Below are 21,352 nucleotides of genomic sequence, written 5' to 3'. Positions count from 1 at the left end.
ATCGTACACTCACTAAATAAAAAAAATAAAACTTCTATCTTAGTTAAAATGGTAGTTAATGCAAATATCAATTTATTATTTACCCAAGATGCCAATAAAGTGATGAAAATGGTTGAATTATATGATAAACAAACCATTTTAGGCTTTTCAAATTGAAAATGATAGGTCGATGCACCGGAGACAACAAAACGTTCTAGCTTTTTTTTCTATGTTATGGGTGCGTGCATTTGTGTTGTCCGGTGTTTGAAGACGCTTGGAATTCGCTTTCAATTTCTTCGTAGGAAAAATGTCGGGTGATACCGATAAAGCGAAAATCAGTGACAATCAGGTATAGTTGTGAAATATGTTTTTGTATTAATTTTCTCTGTAACAGTGCGCGTCTAATAAGATGAATTTAACTTGTGTAGTGGTGTTATTTCCGTGTTATATCACTAATGTTTGCCTGCGTCTCAACATGGCTGACAGAACGTTTGCTTCCCGCTAAAAGCGGGAACTACGCCACGGAGGGTTGTGATACTAGTCAATATTTTGCAATAAAAACTGTGAATGCCATCTTGATCAGTTATCGAAACTGATTCTAATGGGATATTTTTCAGGATTTCGCATATTTTGGCCACCCCCGCCCCTTTGCATTTCGTTGCAGGGCCTTTGTTAATGTGCACGATGTTATATGACATTGATATGAAATCCGCATGACCTTGATATTTCGTTTCTTGCGATTATTCCATTTTAGAGGCAGCGTGATATGTTGTTGTTCCACTGAGTCGCGGCCTCGCGACTCATTATTTACGCTCGGAACTCGGCCGGCGATGTAAATAAAACATAAGTATCCTTTCGGGGGCCTTTATTGCTGACCTCTTTAGTTTTTTTTCCGGTACATTTTTTGTGTTAGTACACGTTTATGGCGCGAACGCAAAATAATTATCAAGAAATATCTTGAAATGCTCATCGGATTTGACAGGAGAGATGTAGAATATTCCTTTTAATGGTAATCCATAGATAGATATTGTATGTACACAGCTGTATACGTCTTACTGTAGTGCTAGAAGAGAAGTATTGAAGTTTGTGACTTATGTCTATTTACATAAGGTTGATAATTGAGTGGCGGCGCGCGGAAGTGACGCCGACTTCACCAATAGAATGGTGTTCGACATGCAGATTTGGCAATACATGGTTGCAATATTTTGTATTTTTATTTAACAATGATGCATTTTTTATCAAAAATGTATAAACTGATATCCTATTCATGCAAAAATTCATGTTTTTTTTTGCCCTAATGTCAAGTAGTTTTACAATACACATACTGAATTGTTTCACTATCTTGGAATTAATTACTTTCGTTAATAGAGCAACCTCCTTGCATGAATGTATTATGGTCATGCTTACAAAGCAGTCTTGCTATTGTGAAAACATACACTTAATACTTGCTTTATTCTTTTACCGGCAACACTTCTATGCTATTCACAATTTGTGGCCGAACTTGTCTCTCAGCATTTTTGTGATGTTAAAATTCTAAATTAGTAGTATTTTCTGAAAATATTTGTATCTTTACCTATGTATGTTTAACTAATAACTGTGACAAAGATGAAATTAAAATCTATTACATGCTGCTGCATCAGTACAATTTATTCCACATATAAATTTATTTCATTTGTAGCCTTGTGCGATATAAGTAATTCATTATGAAGTAGAAAATTTCTGATGTAATTTTGTATGGGAAATACACCATCTGTACCTCCTTCGCTTCATTACCAATGCAAATATATAAAAGAGCAATTATTTTACTCATAAGTTGTTTTACTCTGTCATATAAAAAGCTTTATTTTTATATAAAAAAAAAGATACTTGTACATGAGACAATTTCCAACGGGTACATATTTGTGTGCAGGATGAAGATAAGAAGTCTGGGACAGGCGATGGCCAAACAACAGAAGACGAGTCGTCCCAAGACTCGAAGGGTGAGTCGCAGGCGACTGCGGACCCTGCCCCAGTCCAAGGTAACGCCGATGTAGATCAACCAGACACCAAAGAGGAAGATAAGCCACCTATAACCCAGCCTACAGAAGGTCAGGTTCGGGCACCAGCCCCCCAGTCTGGTCAATGTGTTCACAAGTCGGTGTTCATCTACATGGCAACTAACCTTTTTGGGCTGATCTCGACCTCATTTGCGTGTTAACTTTGTGAAAAAAAAAGTTGTAGTTCTTAAAACTGCCGCCGCGAAAAAATATTTGCAATGTTTTCATTTGTGTATGTTAACAGTTTGTGTTTGTATGTCCTCTCGTTTTGATCAAAGTTGACGTGCAAAGAATTGTGTTGTATGTCATTTCATATTTTTTAAATACATTACTAGCTCTAACATCATTATAAAAAAAAACAAAAGTTAAAAAAAAAAACTTAAAAATTTCCTTTTTAAGAATATAATTTTATTAACATGACAAAAATAAAATCAAAGAAAACAGAAAAACTTAAGCAATGTAATACTTGTACAGAGCTCATTCACTAGTAATGTATTTGCATATCATATTATTGTATTGTAATTTTACATCGCAATTCACCACCCATTTTATCTCCAGACCACATCAAAGGTAAGTGCCTAACATTTAAAACCACAATATTAAAAAATAACTCAGTTTTCCATACTAATAAATGAAAAAAAAAAAACTTAATACTAAACTTGCAATTTCTAGCACTAGGTTGTTCAAGTCAAAAAAGTTTCAATAAAAAAAAAAAATCTAAAAAAATTCTGTCCTCGTATTTTTCTATACAGTTAGTTTTGCCGCCATTATTTAAATGATGATCTGTTACGAGAGACTGGCATATTCCCTAATCGACAGTAAAATAATTATAAATTAATTAGTTCAATAGCAATAATTTGCCTATTTTGAAGTCCCTCTCGAAAAGTCCCCTCTTCGCGGAGCAACAAGGTGCATACAATGCTACAGAAATGGTTAACTGCGATTTTCTATAGGTAACATGTTCATCCGTTGTTCCGAGAAATTCGACATAATTTATGTGGAGCTAATGTCAAAATTCGATCTCTAATCGCAAATCTATGGATAGATTCGATATAGAATTCCGACATATTTTGCATACGATATGTACTGAAACGCTTCTACTAACATTCAGAACAAAAACCCAAGCCCATAAAATGATAAATCAACATGTAGAAACGTAAATAAACTGTCGAAAGCGTTGCTATAATGCTACTGCTCCACCTGCGTCTTAACGCGTTATATTTTGGCATTACGCAGATGTGGCCAACGTTTTAATGTCAATTTATACTAATGGCAATATAAATAGCATTAAACGTTAAGCGATAACTCGGGTGTCGGTTTTTTGGACGCATCAAAGGGTTTTAGTGCGTAGCTTATAGCGCTAAGTGATGTTGGCTACATTAATGCCATCTCATTGCACGCATGCAAGGACGAGTGTAGATACTTTGTTTAAGTTGTAACTGCATTTTACGAGCACGATAATGGAATGGTCAAATGAGAAAGCTTTAGTTTTTAGAATTATTTTGTGTGTCTGAATTTAATCTCTTTAATGTATGTTAACGCGTTACTTCATGAGGGATTAACTCTTTGCGTAAGTGTGGCCAACACGCATTTTTAATGCTATAAGTAACGTGTAGTTGGCCATTGACATTAACGTTAACGCTAACGCAGGTGGAGCAGGAGCATAATAGTAAAGTTGCAACCTTGTCATTATTGATTTCCTTGCATAGCATTCACGCAGGCTTCAATGGCGACGTTTTAGTGCGTACCGAGTATTAACGAATCGTTACCAAAACTATTTAGCTTATATTTTTACTCAAATAAAGAATTCTTAACTCCTCTGATAAAAATATGATCTATAGAAAATTTTCTTTCTCAATTCGAGTAAGGATCTCGAAAGCTCAGCGTCCAAATATTTGTCAGTGAAAGGACTCTCTGCTCGCGCAAAAACAGGTTTTAAATAAATCTAGGTCTATTTATGTAGTATGAAATTAACATGACTATCCCGCGCAATGTAGGTAAACCTGTTGAATAAGAATAGGGATGTACCTACTCTCTGTCGAGCGAAATATGCAAGGGATACACGTGAACGCGACACTTACCTCGTTTTGTCAAGAACTATGAAGCATTTGTTCCAAATTATGAGAACTTGAATTACACAATTAATTTGGATCCATCCATTCTAAGTGAAATCTTGAAAGCCTTATAAAATTGAGGTCTTGAATTTATAATGTACTTAAACGTTATATATAAGAAGCCTGAGCATATTTTTCAGGAGAACTTAGACTAGAATTAGGTGCTTCAAGCATTTTGTTTAAAGTAGGTACTCATGTTTTACAAAACCAATTGTAGTGTAACGACTTTGATGGATATATAAAACATTATTTAAAGAGATAATCATTCGAAACGCACCCGGTAGTGCCACTTCAGCTAGAAGATAAATCCAACGCCATTATAATGTGTTACATTAGTGTGTGATATTTGTAATTACTGATTCAGGCTGGGTGTATAAGTCTGAGTCACTCAAGCCTGCAAACACATTGAGCCCCCTTCACCACTAAAACGTTGAGAAATCGGGGCTCTTTCTATATTGGTCTTATGATTATTCTGGCCGGACTTAATGTATACCGGTTTTAAAACAAAATTGTGTCTATTTCAAGTTTTTGACGTTGCTAATACGCAGTCTATTAGTGTAAGTAGTCTTGTTGTACGCAAAAAGTAGGTAAGGTTCTTCAAATTACGTTCGCGATCTCATCGTCTCTGTACAAATTACATGTCCACGCAGTGTGCTCAACTTCTAATATGCATGAGAGAAATGGATTCATTCATAATTCAATGACGGCGATATAACAATATCAGGATTTCTACATAATCTCCGCACCTCATGAACATTTTGTTCACTTACTAACAATCTCTTAGCATCAAGTACTAACTGCTTACTTAATCCGGCGAGATTCAGTTAGCATGTCGAGCAATTTAGCCAATCGTGTGAGCACAGCCGCGGCCGCTCAGTACATTTATTTCATGCGTTAAGTTGTATTTGGAAGATATTGCTGTTTTATTATTGGGTCGAGGCTTTTTTCAGGAATTTGTTAGCTTGTGTCTTTGTAAATGTGTTAAGATTACGACAGTTAACATCAAGATACATGATTATATCCGGAATTACAATAAGCATGAAGAATAAAAAATATTTAGTCCGTCTTTTAGATTAGCTTTAAATGGTCTAATTTTTATCTCACTAACTTAATACAGATGTCCCTTTTGGAATTAAAATAATTATTTGATAAAGTTAAAAGGGAAAAACATATTTGGCAAATAGATTTGAATATAAAACAGCAAACAACCAAAAAAACGGTAAATTATAAAGGCCCCTTTTGTTTATAAATACAAAAAAATATAACATACACGAGAAGTCAATTATACATGTGAACATTTCCTAACACGTAAAGAGAAATGGATCACTCATTCATTATTCAATGTCTACATAGAACATTTTGCACATTCAAATTGATTGTAGCTTTAGAACCAAAGGGCATTGACACAATGTTGAGCGTACATTGCTAAGATTTCATACAATAATCATATAGCTAGGGCCTATACATGTTGAGAGCAGATTTGTTCTACATAGAGTTTGTTCTAACTTCAGAGACAAGCATTGTGTTTCCATAAAAAATAAACATTTTATATTATTGACGACGAAAAATGCTCTTTTCTTTATCATCCTAGATTCTCTAAAAAAAGGGTGAAAACTTTTTATGTAGAAAGTGAGAAAATCATTTCACTTCGATTCTCGTATTTGCTTTTTAAAACGAAAAGCTCATCAAGTGCCAAGATTTTGCGATTATATCTGAAAGATTGGTACCTACATATTTTCAATCGGTTTTATCGTAGTTAAGCCATCAGAACTCTGTTGAATCCCGAATGGTAGGTAGTTATCTGAGTGCGAGCTCAACAGGCTGATATAGCAAGTTTTTGTTCCTATGGACCCGTAACATTATTATCGCGGCTACTATTATTTGTGTAAATTATATAAATTAAATTGATAGCTGCTATCGTCGACCGCTTATCGCGTTCGCAAATCTTTTGTGTCTGCACTAATTTGAGTTCTAAATGATGAGTGATTACATTGATTTACGTAATGTATTTTTATTTGAATATTTTTGTTATTTAGGATCATCAAATATTGCCCACTATAATATTTGTAAAAATAAATCTGGAAACAGGAATATCATCAATAACATTCAAGCTATATGGCCCGCGTCTCTCAAAATTATCGCATGATAAAAATCTACAAACAGTGCCATTGTACGATATCGCTTTGATATGGTAATCACCAAATATTGTTTGGTCAATGTAAAACACTGAATCTCGCCTCTTCAAATTATTCTCTCGATTTTTTCGACTCTTCTAAGTAATTGAGACTTCCAATGGTAAGCTCAAGCTCCTATAGAAATTAATGTCGCACTTTTTTTTTTTTCATTACTACTGTAAATGTTAGTAAGGCGTAGCGTAGTGTATTATACGAATTATTAGCTATGTATTTGCTATAATTTTGCTATATTATTTAAATGTAATTTTATTACACGAACTGTGCGCGGCTCCAAAAATTCAAATCTTGAATTTTCTCGAATACGGGTCCTTAAGGGCCAGACATTACAATATCATACAAAATGTTACAACGGAACTTTTTTGTCGCGCCCAGGTGATTCAAAATCAACGACGGCTAACGGCAAGGATGATGACGGCGCAGGAGACGACTCCAAAGATGACAAGAGAGATGTGAAGGCCGATGCAGATTCTAAAAAGGTCAGTAAATTATATATGTAACCTGTTTGGTTGTAAGTGTGTCTATGGTACGAAAAAACTGTTCAATTATGACCCGACAAGCGAGTGTTTATGGGAGGTTTTTGCATGGTTTTGTACCTTATACTTTCTTAATGAGCCATTAATAATGGTAGAAAGATTGATCACATTATTAACTTGTTTTGTTAACATAATCCGGCTTACGATAGCAAAATGAAAAATACTTAAATAAAATGCATGATCTACGCCGGGTCAAGGTTTCTGAGGTTCATAAATGTATGCAAATAAGAGTCACCCTACACTATGTCGCAAAATAAACCTGTTCTTTTAATCTGTAATCTAATGACGTAAACATATTACATTCACTTGTAAACTTCAAAGATAATTTCCGTTCCTGAAAGTTTTAAAATGAAATATTTTACAATCAAGAATTGAAATTGTCAAGAATCATGTTTTTGCTCGATAAAGAACTATTCCTTAGACAAGCCTAAAATCACTTCGAAAAGGAGGTTACCTGGCCTGTGGGTAGGTGCTTGAGTTTACATAAGTTACTAATAACTTACTACTACTAATAACTTCGTTACCACAGCGGAGCTTGGAGGGATCATTTTATCAAAAAATTTAGGCAACAAAATGATGTTCCGCGATTCCGCTCTTCCAGTCTAATCAACAGTAATCAACAGTAATCTTTCATGATAAAGCAAAGACAATAGTCTAAAATTCAAAACCTCTTTGTTCTTTAAATGGCCACACTAAATCACCATTTGTTAATATTACATCGCTACAAATACGAGAAAACTGGTTTAGCTTGTTCTATTCATTCATTAGATATTCACGTTCCTTGTTAATTATAGTTTTCGTACAATTATGACATAGTGACCGAAATGCGTGTTAAAAAGTCAGCGTTACAGCCTTTTTTTATCGTCCCACTGCTGGGCACAGGCCTCCTCTCACACGGAGAAGGATTGAGCATTAATCACCACGCTTGCTCAATGATTGTTGGTGATTTCAGGTCTAGGTTTCCTCAAGATGATTTCCTTCACCTTTTTATCAGCCATATTAAAAAGTGGTAATATAATTTTAATTTTTCATTAAACCTGTACCTAAGGTACAATTAGAAAGCTTTAACTGTTACCGACTTCTGAAAATAAATCAGAATTGTATCGGCGAACTCAAAATAACACGACCTCCGGTGTCAAGGACGCGTCCCTCTCACAAATAGCCTTTATTTCGTACATAACGGATGAATATAGCTCATTTCCTTTTTGTGGTAGAAAATACCTGGAAAAATTATTATAAAATTAATATTTGTAATAGGTAAACATTATTATGTTCTAAACGTAACACGAATATTATGAAAGTAAAAGTTTTGAGTGCTAAGATTGTAACTTCGTTACGCGCAAACAGCTGAACGGATTTGGATGAAACTTGGTAGTAATAGCTTTTACATCAGAATATATAGGCTAGTTTTCAGCCCCAGGAAGCGGATGAAACGCTGATGGAAGCTAGACAATAATTCTAAAACTCACTTATAATTCTTAGGAAGAAAATGGCGAGGCGCATGACGAAGATGAAAAGGATGACGTAAAGGCTAACGACAAAGGTGCTAAGAAACCCGCCCCTAAGAAGAAACCCAAGAAAGAGGTAAGGATTTCCGTAGTTTTCTTTTTTTATATAAAAAAACTGACTTACCTCTTCATAAGGGTGCGTCTAGTGTGGGCAAATCAACGCGCACGCGATCCGAAACGCACTTCAAAATAAATCGACTGTTTGTGGTTTTCGCGTCGCGCCGCGCTGCTTCGCGTTCGCTTCTAGATCGCTTACATAGGCGCACCTATGTAAACCTTAGGCTGAAAGCCCACGTCAGACTTTTTGTAGGACAGGTAATCTGACCGATTTTTTGCAGGACTTTCTCACAAAAGTTTTTGTAGGATGTATGTGTACTGTTTTCAGTGTAAAAAAAAGTCAGTCACCATAATCGTTGGCAGGCAGCCTAACTAGTTTGAAAATGTTGGTGGTAAATTCAAATAGTTTAGTGTTTATTTCGGTTTTCTCCATATCTATTAGTATAACTTACGAATGTTAGTACTTAATTAAATTCTTATAAAAAATGTACATGTAATGAATAAAACCAATTTACCATTAAAAGATCAATGCTATGGTAAATTGGCTTATTTGGATAAGTTTGTGCTGGATAATTAAAAAAAAAACCTGATTATTAGGACACTGAGGAGGAAGATGAAGAAGAGGAGGAAGAAGAGGAAGAGGAGGAGGAGGAGGGTGACGAGGGAGATGAGGAGGAGCCCAAGAAACCTAAAGAAAAGTAAGTTTGCGGATCACATGAACATACAATTGGTAGTATGTATTTAGAACATTAGCATTAGGACTTGGAAACCTTATATTATACCTTCACATATAAATTACATTTGACATACATTTCTAGATATTACTTTTTTTTTCTGATAAATCCTTACATAAAAGAAACCTCTAAGGTGCTGCGTTTTTTCTGATGAGAAGTGTATTTTTTTCATGTTATCTTTGATGTCAACTTATATTTCGCGCGTTTTCATAGCTGACTAAAATAATGACTGCAGTAAAATGTTTACATTGCTTAATAACTACGATGTTTACAGAGTAAAGAAGCCAGCAAAGAAAGCTAAAGATGACGATGAAGGAGATGACGAAGAGGAGGGCGAGGAGGAAGAAGAAGAGGAGGAGGAGGAGGAAGAGGAAGAAGCGCCTAAACCTAAGCCCAAGAAAGAGGTAACCCACACCACACTTAGACACATCCCTTCATTTTTTTCTTCGCGTTTCTTCAAAATATGGCCAGATAATAATCGGACCGATTTTTGAAGGACTTTTTTAGGGCTCCCACACAAAAATGCGTTATTAACAACTTGTCTCATGCCCACAAAAACTATACACTTGAAAGTATGGTTACCGTACTAAACGGACTGCCGAACATCGCATCACAGTTTTGTGTGGGCGCATTTAACATCAACTAATAGATTCGAGTATCTACTTAACAATATTAATTCTTATCGGCTACTTTACAATACTTTCAGTAACATCCTTATTGTTAATACCCATATTTAGAGCAAATAAATGATCCCTATATTATTATTCTAGCCAACAGAACCGCCAGTCCCTCTGCCGGCCGGCAAGGGCATACCTCTGGGCCACATCAGCAAAGTGGAGGTCTCTCTATCCAGGTTTAAGACTCAAGACCAGAAACTGCTGCATCAGTATCTGTATGGGGTGAGTTTGTACTCCAAGAATAGATCATTTATATACATTTTATGGTGTAGGTTATACAGTCATCAATTTAATTATAATTAAATTGCCACTATATAATACAAAATTGTTGCAAATTATATTCACAAAAAAAAAAAAACACTTTTAGTTCACTTCAGAGCTGCTACTGCCTGCAGTCTGTAAATAATTCCAAAATTTGAACTAAATTACGCAGGGCAATAAAGACGAATGACTAATTCGATAATTAAGTAAATAAGGACATAAAAAACTACTTTCCTAATTAAAAATCATATGTAAGTCACAATACAAGATACACATTATGTAAAATTCTATTTCTTATTGTAAAACAGTGTTGTCATTACACAGTAATAATGTTTGATTTTATTGCTAGCAACTTTGCCTGGACCGCAACGTGAAACGCAACATCAAGAAGTTCAAGGGCTACGAGTGGGCCATAGGGTCTTCAGAATACAAGGCCAAGCTTGAGGAGACCACCAAGATGGAGCCCAAGCAGCTGCGGACCATGTGCGAGATGTTAGACCTTGATAAGAAAGGTAAGGAAAGTTATTTATTTTAGGTTGGAGTGGGCTTATAAAGGATGTTCGTTATTTGCAATGGGGGTCATTTTTATAGAAAAATTATGTGTAGTTAAGCATGCACCAGGATATCTGAACGTATCTATTTTAGAGTTGCCACGAATAGTGATTTGGCCGAATACCGAATATCAAAAAAAAGGGCCGAATAGGCCGAATACCGAATAGTTGCCGAATATTCGTGGCATCTCTAATCTATTTGTTTAAAAATCTGAGTGGATTGTTGCCATCAAACCTGTTAGGTCTCTGTAATTTATTCTGTACAGATTTCTTTCATATAAAAGTTATCTACTACACAATGTCATGCATTAGAATATCGGTAAGACCTATGTAACCCTGATCTGTCTAGCAAGTTATTTTCTTTTTTGGCATACACAATCTGTCAACTTAACATAGTCTTGGACAGCTAGCATTCCGTTTTCATCTATGAATGGCAGCGGTAAGGGCTTGAAGAGTGTCGCTTGAGCTGTATACTGTACGTATGTTGTTAATCCAGGGTCGGCGTCGGAACTAGCGGCTCGACTGGTGGGGTTCCTGCAGCAGCCGGGGCCCAACTCGCCGCACGCGCGGGGCGTCGCCCGCGCCGCCCCCGCCGCGCCGCCCGCCACGCCTGGTGGTCGGCCGCGCCGCTCTGCCGCCGTCAAGGTGCACAACAGAGGTAACGGTCTTATGTAAATCGTACTGTACTTTCTATTGCCTCAAATATACAAGAGTTGTAGACCGCATGGCGACAAGTTAAACAGACAAAATTAACTAAAAGCAAGTCGTTGTTCAAAATAACGCAAGCTCTGCATTCGAGCAAATGGAAATAAAAGGATGTGCCAAAATTTTTAACCAACAATTTTTATTTTTGTAACTGCACTCATTGTATCCTACCTACATGCTGTAGTACAGTACATAATCTCTGAAGATGTCACTCTCTAAAGAAAATATTAAATTAGATATGAAAACAACGAATTCTATAACATATTAGAAATGTCCAACAGGCTACTCTGATGAAGAATATGAGACAGATCCAGAGACTAAAGTGAAGGGACCCAAGCCTGCCAAAGATGGCTCAGAAGATTCAGATGTAAGTACATTACTGCAAATACCATTATGTTTAAGTAATACATATTCTACTACTACATATATAACATTTTTTAAGTATCTCTTCATCGGTACGCATCATCAGCCCAAGCAGCTCAATCGATTTCTTTAGGTTTTCATTGAAAACATGTTTTGCCAGAAAGTTTCTTAGACATCATGAGCACAAGTGAAACTATTCTATTGTGTCCTGGCTGTATTGAGGATGTTTAAATAAATGTATACCGTATTATCGTCTCAAAATTTGAGTATTTATGTCAACGTATAGGTAGAGTAAGTGAATGTACATTGCAGGGCTCGTTCAACCCGAGCGGGTCGGAGGAGGCGGACTCGGACTTCGACCCCGAGGCGGGCGAGCCGGCGGCCGGGCCGGGCCGCAAGCGCAAGTCGGCTGGACGGCGCCGCTCTTCCGCCAAGCCGGCTAAGAGGGGACGCAAGCCTAAGGGGAAGAAGGGACGGGTATGTAGCATTGACCTTACGATACAGTCACGGAGCATTTATACCAGAGCTTTACATGAAAATACGGTCGACATTTTGGTTAAAATTCTGTACTGTGTACAGTGCATATGATTGCTCAAAATATGCCGGCTTTGTGAGCGTGGCTTTAAATATTTTAGATCAAGTCTGTTGATAAAGCTTTGTCAGTAAGCAGCAGTATCATATATATCCTTGCTTAAGATCTGCAATCAGTGGATTAAAATAGATTATCACTGGAGACAATAAACGTTTTTTATTCTGATGAATTTGATTGATTTTGACAGTTCTTCAAGGTACTGGGTAAAATTGCAAGCATTATAATACTAAACCATATGAAAGTCCATGTGGAAGTATAATGGGAATATAAGAATGATTTGTGTCTTATTTAATTTGTTTGTTGTGCAGCCAAGTAAACCAGGTCGCGGGCGACGAGCAAAGTCCGACAGTGAAGAGGAGAGTGAAAAGTCGGAGAGTGAGAGCGATAACGAGTCGGGAAGCGAGGGAGAGGAGTCTGATGTGAGTGCACCATCTTTATTATTACTAGACCAATTTGGCAGACATATTTCATTTTTTTTGTATACTTTGTCTCCAACTTGGGTGGTGCCAATAATAGGTTTTTCTTTTTTATAACAATTTGCGACGTCTACGCCACATAACTAGTTTCAAAGAAAGCAAAAAAGACAACTCGACATTGGTTGGGTGTGTCTACAAATATAAAGTCCATTCATTCGTACATGTGCTTATGATCGAGAGACCGATTTTGCGTGATCGACGTCGTCATAAGTGGCAATCTCTTACAGAAAAACTTTGGATGGAGTCAATGTTATAGTGATATTCTACATTGTATGTTATTTGTTGTAGGAGCCGAAGTCGAAGCGCGGTCGCGCGGCGGCGCCGGCGGCGAAGGGCCGCAAGGGCGCGGTGGCCAAGAGCCAGCCCGCCAAGGCCACGCCCGTCAAGCGGAAAGCGCCCACGCCGCCCGGTACGTCACACTGCTTATACTCACTTTTATCGACCATGCAGAGCATGTTTATATACCAATCGGATTCTAAACTAATTATCGAATGGTTTTTGATTTATTTTGTGTCTCAAAAACAGTCATTTACTTGTGTAAACTGTTGCAGAATATAATTTTCCTTTCCTATGTTTTGCGTTTTTGAGACATCATTATATTTTTTAGTTTATTTTTGTTTTTATTTATAAAATGTTGGAATTTAGCTAAGAAAAAGGCTCCAGCAGGCAAGGCTGCGGGGCGGCCGGCCAAGAAGGGCAAGAAGGCGTCTTCTGAGGAGGAGTCCGGGGAGGGCAGTGAGGAGGAGGAGGAGGACGCCAGCGACGAGGAGGAGGAGAGCGGAGACGAGTCCGACACCCCCGCAGACAAGAAGGCCAAGCGGCCGCCTACTGTGAGTCACACATTTCACTTGTTCTCTAATTGTCCTGCTATATCACCCCGTCCACTAAGGCATCAGGAGCTGACAGAACATAAATGCAACTCGTTTCGATATTGTCAAAAACTTACTGATTACAAAAAAGACAAATACACAACAGATTGTATGATTGAAGTCTGTATGGTGATATAAATCATGTTTTTGCTCCCTTAGACTAGAATGACTGTCCTGTGCGTCCCGACGCAAGTGAGAAGGAGTATTATAAATTAGACCGCTGTTTGTCTGTCTGTGGCACCGTAGCTCTTAGAAAAATTAAACACTTGGTATTCTAGTAGTGGTACTTAGAGATCTAAGTTCTTGTTTCATCAAAATTGTCTCAGCCAAAGTGCTAAGCTATTTTAACACTTTGTGGCCATGTCTCATTAACTAATATAATCAATAACCCAGGACGAGGAGATCAAGAAGTACGTGAAGCAGATCCTGGAGGGCGCGAACCTGGAGCAGATCACGATGAAGACGGTGTGCAAGCAGGTGTACAGCCACTACCCGGACTTCGACCTCGCGCACAAGAAGGACTTCATCAAGGCCACAGTCAAGTCGGTCAGTAACTGCCCCCTTAACTTATCACGTCCCGAAACTACGTCACGTATAACTTCACACACGAAAACTACTTCACGCATACATAAAATATAGTCTAAGTAAGAAATGCATCTTTCTGCTGTTAAAAGAAATTTCCAAATTAGAAAATTAGAAAGTGCATTATACATGGAATCTTCACTCTTTGTAATGGAACATTTTTTTTTTATGCGAAATCGTCAAAGACTCCTCCCGCTGTGGGTTAGCAGCGTGAGGGAATGTCAGACTCTTACTGACTAAAACTCATCATGTTCCTTCGTAGGCTTTTTATGTACCAGGGCCGCGGTAACTCTTTCGAACAATCCCGCAGCCCCGGCAGGCCTTGGCTCTGCTGTAATGGAACTATTTAATTTTTGAGCAATTTTTCATAGAGTAGCCATTGTACATAATCCTGAAATGAAAATATAGCGAAGACTTAATTGAAGTCTTCTCATACTACATTTTGTATGGCTGTGCTATCACTTTCTACGTGTTTCTTTATTTACAGGAATATGTAATAATACTTATGATTCCCTTGCATGTTTAAAATTGCATGACTTCAAAATTATGTTTAATTTATTTTTTTATTTTGTTTGTTGCAGTGTATTTAAGATGATAGGAGTTAAGAGCGGAGTGTAGATGTCTACATAGTATACCTATAGATTATAAAAGGAAATAGCTATATATTATTACAATAATAATATATTATGAATAATGAATAATAAAAAATAATATGAATGAAGTGGAACGGATAAACACCCGCTTTACTTTACAAGGTAGATGTTTTGCTTATTTTATTTTTTATTGCCCTTTTTTCTTTTTTGATATGGATGTAACATTATTTATAGATAAGTCGCATTTTGAAAAAACTTACATCTTGATAACTGAAATATATTTTATGGGATTCTCCTTACGTATTTATACTGCAGCATTTAAATCATGTTACAACCAGTAAACATATTTGATTGCCAACCTTATTATTGCAAGGTTTTGTTTTTTTCTCCATTCATTTCATAAAAAACATTCTGATACTTGTAAACGTTTCACAACTTCATAGTGATGTGGTATTCACTTGTGATTTGGTATGTCTTGGAATAATCGTTTTTGTACCAAACTTAATCATGTGTATCCCAATATCGAATGCTCTACAGAATATTTTTACAGAAACTTTCCACTTGTTACATAACACTAACGCATATAATTTGTCCGCAGCTCATATCATCGTGAGCAGGTGACTATTCGGCCGCAAACACATACATAGTCGAGTAAGCACCACTTAAAATACTTAGACTAATGCCCGCAAGCCGGCCGCAACCGCACCGCAACATACTACTCCTAGATACAACATTCAGCCGGCGCCGCGGGCCTATGTAATTTTATGTTGTAGGAATAATTCCCATTAGAGTAAGGATAACCCAAGTAAAACAGCTCTAGGATATATAAGAACGTTTTATTTTAACTGTGCCTGTATTAGTAGTTACGATCACGTTCGTTGATTATGTTGAAGAATGCGGCTCGTTAGCTAGTTTCTGATGTATTTCCATTATTCCTAGAGTTATAAGTTATAGTTCGATAATAAAATGAATATTTTTTTTCTCATAATCAGTTACATAATAAGATGACGATTTTGTATTTACAACATGAAGCTGCCGCACGATCGTTAGCGTAAATTCATAAGTTTTATATTTAAAATGTTGTTTTTGTTTTCATAACTTGATTATTATTTGCTTTAGAGCTGACAATCGGACAACAGCTTTGTGTCGAGTTCGAGTGTAAACGAACCGCAACATATAAAGCACATGCTTGTAATGATCTATGTTTAAAGTACATTTATGTAAGCGTATTCCTAACTGTCGAGCCGCGTTCACTTGCGCTCACAAGTCATTAATCCCTAAAATATACAATTATATGTACAAAGTTCAGGAATTTTGATTAGCACAATGTGCTCATTTATTTATAAATTTATTTTGACAAAATCCAAAATTAATTCAATATAGTGATATCACTTGTAATAATCCGCATATTATATTAAGGATTTAAATACTAGTGTTATGAAATCCAAAATTAATTATTTTTTTATTGGGATCGAGAAGACATTGCCTTTGCATTTTTTTTATTATAATTAACTGGTACCTACTCTATCACAAATATATTAGGTATGCAAAAATTATAGGTATGTGTAAAATACCATATTATTTTTCCTATTTTGTTTAAATCGTTAATTTTGTTGTAACAAGGTGTTTCGGGAAAGTAAGTTTATATTTTTTTAACGCGGACGTAGGCGGTAAAAGTTTTCTCGCAGTTCGGCACTATCGCAAAACTATTCGATTAAGGGTCGGTTAAGTGTACTTTAAGAAGTGTAAATATTACACAGTACTTGCAATTTATGGGGATGATGCGTGTGAAGTGTTTGGCACATTAATGTAATACGTGGAGTTGTAATCGTCGCATTGTATCTATGATCTTCATGTACTATTAACGAGACGATGGATGCTAAACGTTCATGTAAATGCGTGGTTTCACTGTGTGCGTGTACCGCGTTGTAAATTAGTTTGTTCCGGTATGTTAGCGTAATGTTCAGTACATAATGTGTTCATGTTCGCGACTGACACGTCTCGTGTCCCACACGCCACTCCCGCCAAGTGTGTCCCCCTAGTGCAATAATCGTATCTATAACGAATACATACATAATTGACCGTCATCCATCATATCACTGTGTCAATCCGAGCTTAGCTTACCTAAGACAGGCAATTCTCTCGTTACATGAAATAGTGCATAAGTTAATTTTGTGAAAGAATCAATAGCTTCTTATAATTTAGGTGCTGCTAAAGCATTTGATATTGTTTCGATGTAACTTGTGGCCGATGTCGCCAAGTCCCGTGGGTGAAGCTAACGTAGGTGCGGGCTCGGCCGCGCGGCGACGCGGTGCAATGCCTTCACTCGTAGAGGTGACCTGTTTTTGTCTATATTCGATAATCTCTATCCGTGAACCGCATTGGTGATGAGCAACCCTAGACTTTCAACATCATGTTATTGCTAAGGGTTGTAGCGATGTCCTATGTTCAGTTTCCTTGAGTTGATAGCCGTCTCCCCGCGTGCTCGAGCCTTTTAGCTATAAGATAGGTTTAATCAACATTAAATGTGTATTTGTGAATTTTTAACCTTATTTCGGTTGATGTTTCTTTATAAATGTGTAAATGGCTGAGATCTGTAGCGACGTAGTGACATGGAGTGATAGCGAGTGACTGGTTCCCCCTTTTACAATTGGATAATAGATAATAAATAAATAAAAGTTTGAAATGTATTGTTTTATTTCCAATTTCCCCTAGTATATGTTACAAAGGTCCCTCATTTTAAATCACGTTTAGTTCAGCTTAACTTAAGGCGGCCAACCGTCCCGCATTCTGCGGGACCGTCCCGCAATGCTTGACGAAATCCCGTTTTGAAATTAGTAGTAAAATAGTCCCGCAAAACGTTGTATGCGTCCCGCATGTCCCGCATCCCCATTTTTCTACCACACTTCTACACAACACCCACCTGCGCGCACGCTCAACAGTGCAGGAACACAGATTACCTATAATATAATCTCGTTCTCTTTATTTCTACTGAACTCGTGAGGCCTAATGATTTTGAAAATAAGACATTAGTGCACGCTGTGACACGATATTGATAGGTTAAATTATAGCTTTTTGCATACGGTTTTTATTTTATCAGTTCCATCCGATCATTTTTCAATGCCCCTTTTCACGAAAGGTTAAGTCCCGCATTCAGTTTTCGGAAAGTTGGCCGCCTTAGCTTAACTATACGGCAATTTTTATCCAAAATCAGTTCGGTTTTGATAACAGAAGATTACTACTGGATGAAGAGTTCAATTTAACAGCATAATATGCATTAGCCTGATATGAACCCTTTGATATAGCACTTCAGAGGGCTGAGAAAGCAAGATAGGCAACAATAGAATTTCATCAATTAGACGCGGCTAGGCAAGAAATACTGCATTATCTTTGCTCCTTTTCAAAAACCGAGCTCCGCTAAACTTCATAGAAAAAGCCCCACTACTAGGGCATGGATAGGCGAGCAATGCCCCAGGAAATTCTCTAGCTACTTTATCATTGCAGAAACAAAAGTATTCCTCTTATTATTGAAAAAAATTGTTCGAGGCATGCATGTCAGTGAGATTAAAGCGTGGTGCAGTGGACGCGATCATGTCTTTTCTCTCTACAAAATGTTTTATTTTCGACCTTTCTTTATGAAGAGTGAACCCTTGCGAGTACTAATAAATGTTGAAATTAAAAGAACATACCTACAAATTAATAATAGGGGTTAAAGTATGAAATTGCCGATTTGTACTGAAAACCTAAATTGTATTTTTTTTTAATTTTTAACAAACTTATTTAATCAAAATAGTTGCCATTATTATCTATACATTGCGGTCATCTAATAAGAAGGTCATTTATGCCTTTACGATAGAACTCTGAGGATCTAGACTGCACAAACAGTGTGAAAGAATTTTGTTCTGCCTCCTGGGAAGAAACTTCTTGTGACGTAGATAATTGTCCAAATCACAAAAAAAAATGGTCGTCCGTTAGAGCAAGGTCTGGCGAATATGGAGGAAGACGAATAGTTTCCAACTGCAGTTCCTGAAGAGTTAAAACGGTTTATTTTGCTGTATGAGGCCTCGCGTTGTCATGGAGCAATAGCGGTGAAGGTCGATTCATGAGTCGTGGCTGTTTTACTGCTAATTTTTTCAACATTATTCGGTGTTCGGCTGGGTATCTGGGTAGTTTGACTAGGATCGGCGTTCACCGTCTCTCTTAATTTCTCGTTAATCACCTGTCAGGCGGTCTTTCTCATGGCTCGTTCTTCAAGTCGAAGTTTCCACCACGAAAGCGTTTAATCCAAAATCGCACGGCGCGTTCTTTAGCAGACACCTCTTCAAATGCAGCATTGATATTGCGGGCTGTTTCTGCCGTTCAATCCCGCGTCGGAACTCATATTCAAAAATTACTCAAATTTTCGCAGTATCCATCTTTCTTGTTTAAGTTGAATAACAAAAACAATTGAACATCGATAATCAAATGTTTCACATTTTTTAAAAGAAAAACATCACAGAAACCACGTGAAAAAAGTTAAATTCGAAAACCTCAAACCATGAAGACTCTATGGCAATTCAAAAACCTACTAGAATAAAACGGCAATTTCATACTTTAACCCCTAATATTATTCAGATATGAAATGAGAACTGCAAAGTTTAGAGGCAAGCATTATAATAAGTTGGCAGCACTGAATTTACTATCGATTGATTTGTTATTATTTTGTACTTGTCAGTGGCTGTCATTTCGCTTGCTGTCACGTGTAATTGTTATTATTCGTTTAATCGTTATTATCAAAAAATAACATATTTTCTGAGAAGAATCCTATTGGTACTTACTTTGTTTGGCCGTCTGCGCCTCGAGAGCTCGGCAGAGGTCAGGAGCGGAAGAGAGAAGGGATCATGAGGGATCTGCAGCCTCCCAGTGTAAGTACCTTCATAAAATTAATAAATTAACTCAAAATATTGCTATGAAGTAACAAAAAGCAGAATAACTTTATTCAGTCCTCCCCTAAGACGACTCACTGACCCAGTATGGTTCTGATTTTATTTTACCACCTTATGTAGCAAAAATACTTCTGTTTTTGAAAAAATATACCCGATTTGAACTAGTTTTTCAAAGGTACAATCAAAGGTAAAGTTTAAAAAAAATTCAAAATGTAAAGGTAGGATCATATTTTATTTTTTCTTATTATTAGGATGAGGAGATCCAGAGTTATGTGAGGGAGATTGTGGCGAATGCAGACTTGGAACACATAACTATGAAGATGGTGTATGTGCAAGTATTCAACAAGTACCCGGACTTTAATCTCACTAAGAAGAAGAGTATGATCCGGGCAACGGTGATGTCGGTGAGTTTCTGCACATCTTATATACTTTGGTAAAAGGATAAATGTATACTTTAGTCTTATGACGCTGCCTCAAATCCTTGTTATTTGGAGAGCTGAAAACCATAATTATCTTGACTAGATTAAAACAGAAAAAAAAAATTGTGTAGTAGCAGTCTCTTACGGTTTCACTTGCATCTGCCTGTGTTACTTGGGGAGAATGCAGCTTCCGGGATTTTTTCGAATTGGTTCAATAGTTTCAGAACCTTTAATTTTATAGATATAGATGTAGTTGAAGAATCACAAAATGAATAAATAAATATTCGAATAAAATCCATGTCTTAATGCTTGGGGAATAAATAAGTATTGACTTTTATTATTTTGAAATTCCATGTCATAAGAAATTAATTAAAAAAAAAAATTCAACTTTGTAATACCTACCTCATTATATTTGTTGCAGCTAATCAGATAATCTAATCCTGAAATGAATACCAAAATATATTTAACTTGAGCTCGGCGTCGCCAGTCCTCCAGTCGCGTCGGCCGAAGACTTCCACTATGTTCTTACTACCTTTACATGTTTTTTTATTAGGCTACTTTATTAAGCCTATGTCTATTTCTTAAAGGTAGTTATTATAATAACTGTACTTGTAGTAGTCCTATCTCAATTGGATAGGAATTAGAAATTGATGTATTTTCAAATTATTCCATAATAATGCATCTTTTCAATAATATCTGTAGAGTGTATGGTTCTAAAACAAAATTTGAGGTAAAAATTACGACTCTTCCAAAGTGATTCATGTTTGTGATAATAATAATCTTTTGATTGAAAATTAAATAGTTAAAGTACTTACTTATGTTGTTTCATTGTTTTAACAACAGTTTTAACTTTCCTTCTTATTAATGCCTATAAAAATGTATTTTGTGAAGGAAAAATAAAGGATCTAGAAAATGATGGAATTTATCACAATATAAATAAACTAAACTTCTGTCATGTATTATTTTATTTCCACACATCCATTCAGCAGTCTATTAGTTTAATATACACTATCATACAAAAATACAAAGGTATGCTACATTTAAATTAAACTTAACATACATTGTTTACAATTACATGAAAACTGTTCTAACATCGAGATCCAATAACGGACGGATTATTACAAACGTTAGTATGTACAGTAATTGACTAATTGAATATACAAATATTAGTTTTAATATTTAT

At 36.5% G+C, this 21,352-nt stretch overlaps 1 protein-coding gene and 1 long non-coding RNA gene across 5 annotated transcripts; both read left to right on the top strand.

Annotated features, from left to right (window-relative positions):
- Positions 1 to 179: 179 nt before the first annotated feature.
- Positions 180 to 17,511, top strand: LOC110379439 (protein DEK). Of its 4 annotated transcripts, XR_010277779.1 has the most exons (17): positions 180 to 328; positions 1,889 to 2,066; positions 6,697 to 6,800; positions 8,340 to 8,441; positions 9,020 to 9,120; positions 9,431 to 9,560; positions 9,927 to 10,055; positions 10,444 to 10,606; positions 11,142 to 11,303; positions 11,632 to 11,717; positions 12,026 to 12,190; positions 12,614 to 12,724; positions 13,070 to 13,190; positions 13,427 to 13,611; positions 14,044 to 14,196; positions 14,814 to 14,987; positions 15,424 to 17,511. XR_010277779.1 is itself a non-coding variant. In XM_064041635.1 (16 exons), the coding sequence occupies exons 1-16, from the start codon at positions 287 to 289 to the stop codon at positions 15,436 to 15,438; spliced, it is 1,839 nt and encodes a 612-aa protein (XP_063897705.1). In that variant the 5' UTR covers positions 180 to 286; the 3' UTR covers positions 15,439 to 17,511. The 4 variants fall into 4 exon arrangements, 3 of the variants coding, with proteins under 3 accessions (XP_063897705.1, XP_063897704.1, XP_063897703.1); XM_064041635.1 differs by lacking the exon at positions 14,814 to 14,987 and having other exon boundaries at positions 1,889 to 1,958; XM_064041634.1 differs by lacking the exon at positions 14,814 to 14,987 and having other exon boundaries at positions 13,448 to 13,611.
- Positions 17,512 to 19,524: 2,013 nt separating this feature from the next.
- Positions 19,525 to 20,983, top strand: LOC110379429 (uncharacterized). The gene is made up of 3 exons (XR_010277757.1): positions 19,525 to 19,729; positions 20,002 to 20,154; positions 20,591 to 20,983. It is a non-coding gene; the product is annotated as an uncharacterized LOC110379429 (long non-coding RNA).
- Positions 20,984 to 21,352: the final 369 nt, after the last annotated feature.

The sequence above is a fragment of the Helicoverpa armigera genome, chromosome 25 (assembly GCF_030705265.1).
Source record: "Helicoverpa armigera isolate CAAS_96S chromosome 25, ASM3070526v1, whole genome shotgun sequence".
Taxonomy (NCBI): Eukaryota; Metazoa; Arthropoda; class Insecta; order Lepidoptera; family Noctuidae; genus Helicoverpa; species Helicoverpa armigera.
This window is presented reverse-complemented; position numbering and strand designations above follow the sequence as displayed.

What these genes read in the sequence shown, in the direction of transcription:
- LOC110379439 (XM_064041633.1), top strand. Translation starts at nt 287, where the DNA reads ATGTCGGGTGATACCGATAAAGCGAAAATCAGTGACAATCAG. An exon ending in CTAAGGGGAAGAAGGGACGG is followed by an intron (nt 12,191 to 12,613) that starts GTATGTAGCATT and finishes TTTGTTGTGCAG; the next exon opens with CCAAGTAAACCAGGTCGCGG. An exon ending in GAAAGCGCCCACGCCGCCCG is followed by an intron (nt 13,191 to 13,426) that starts GTACGTCACACT and finishes GTTGGAATTTAG; the next exon opens with CTAAGAAAAAGGCTCCAGCA.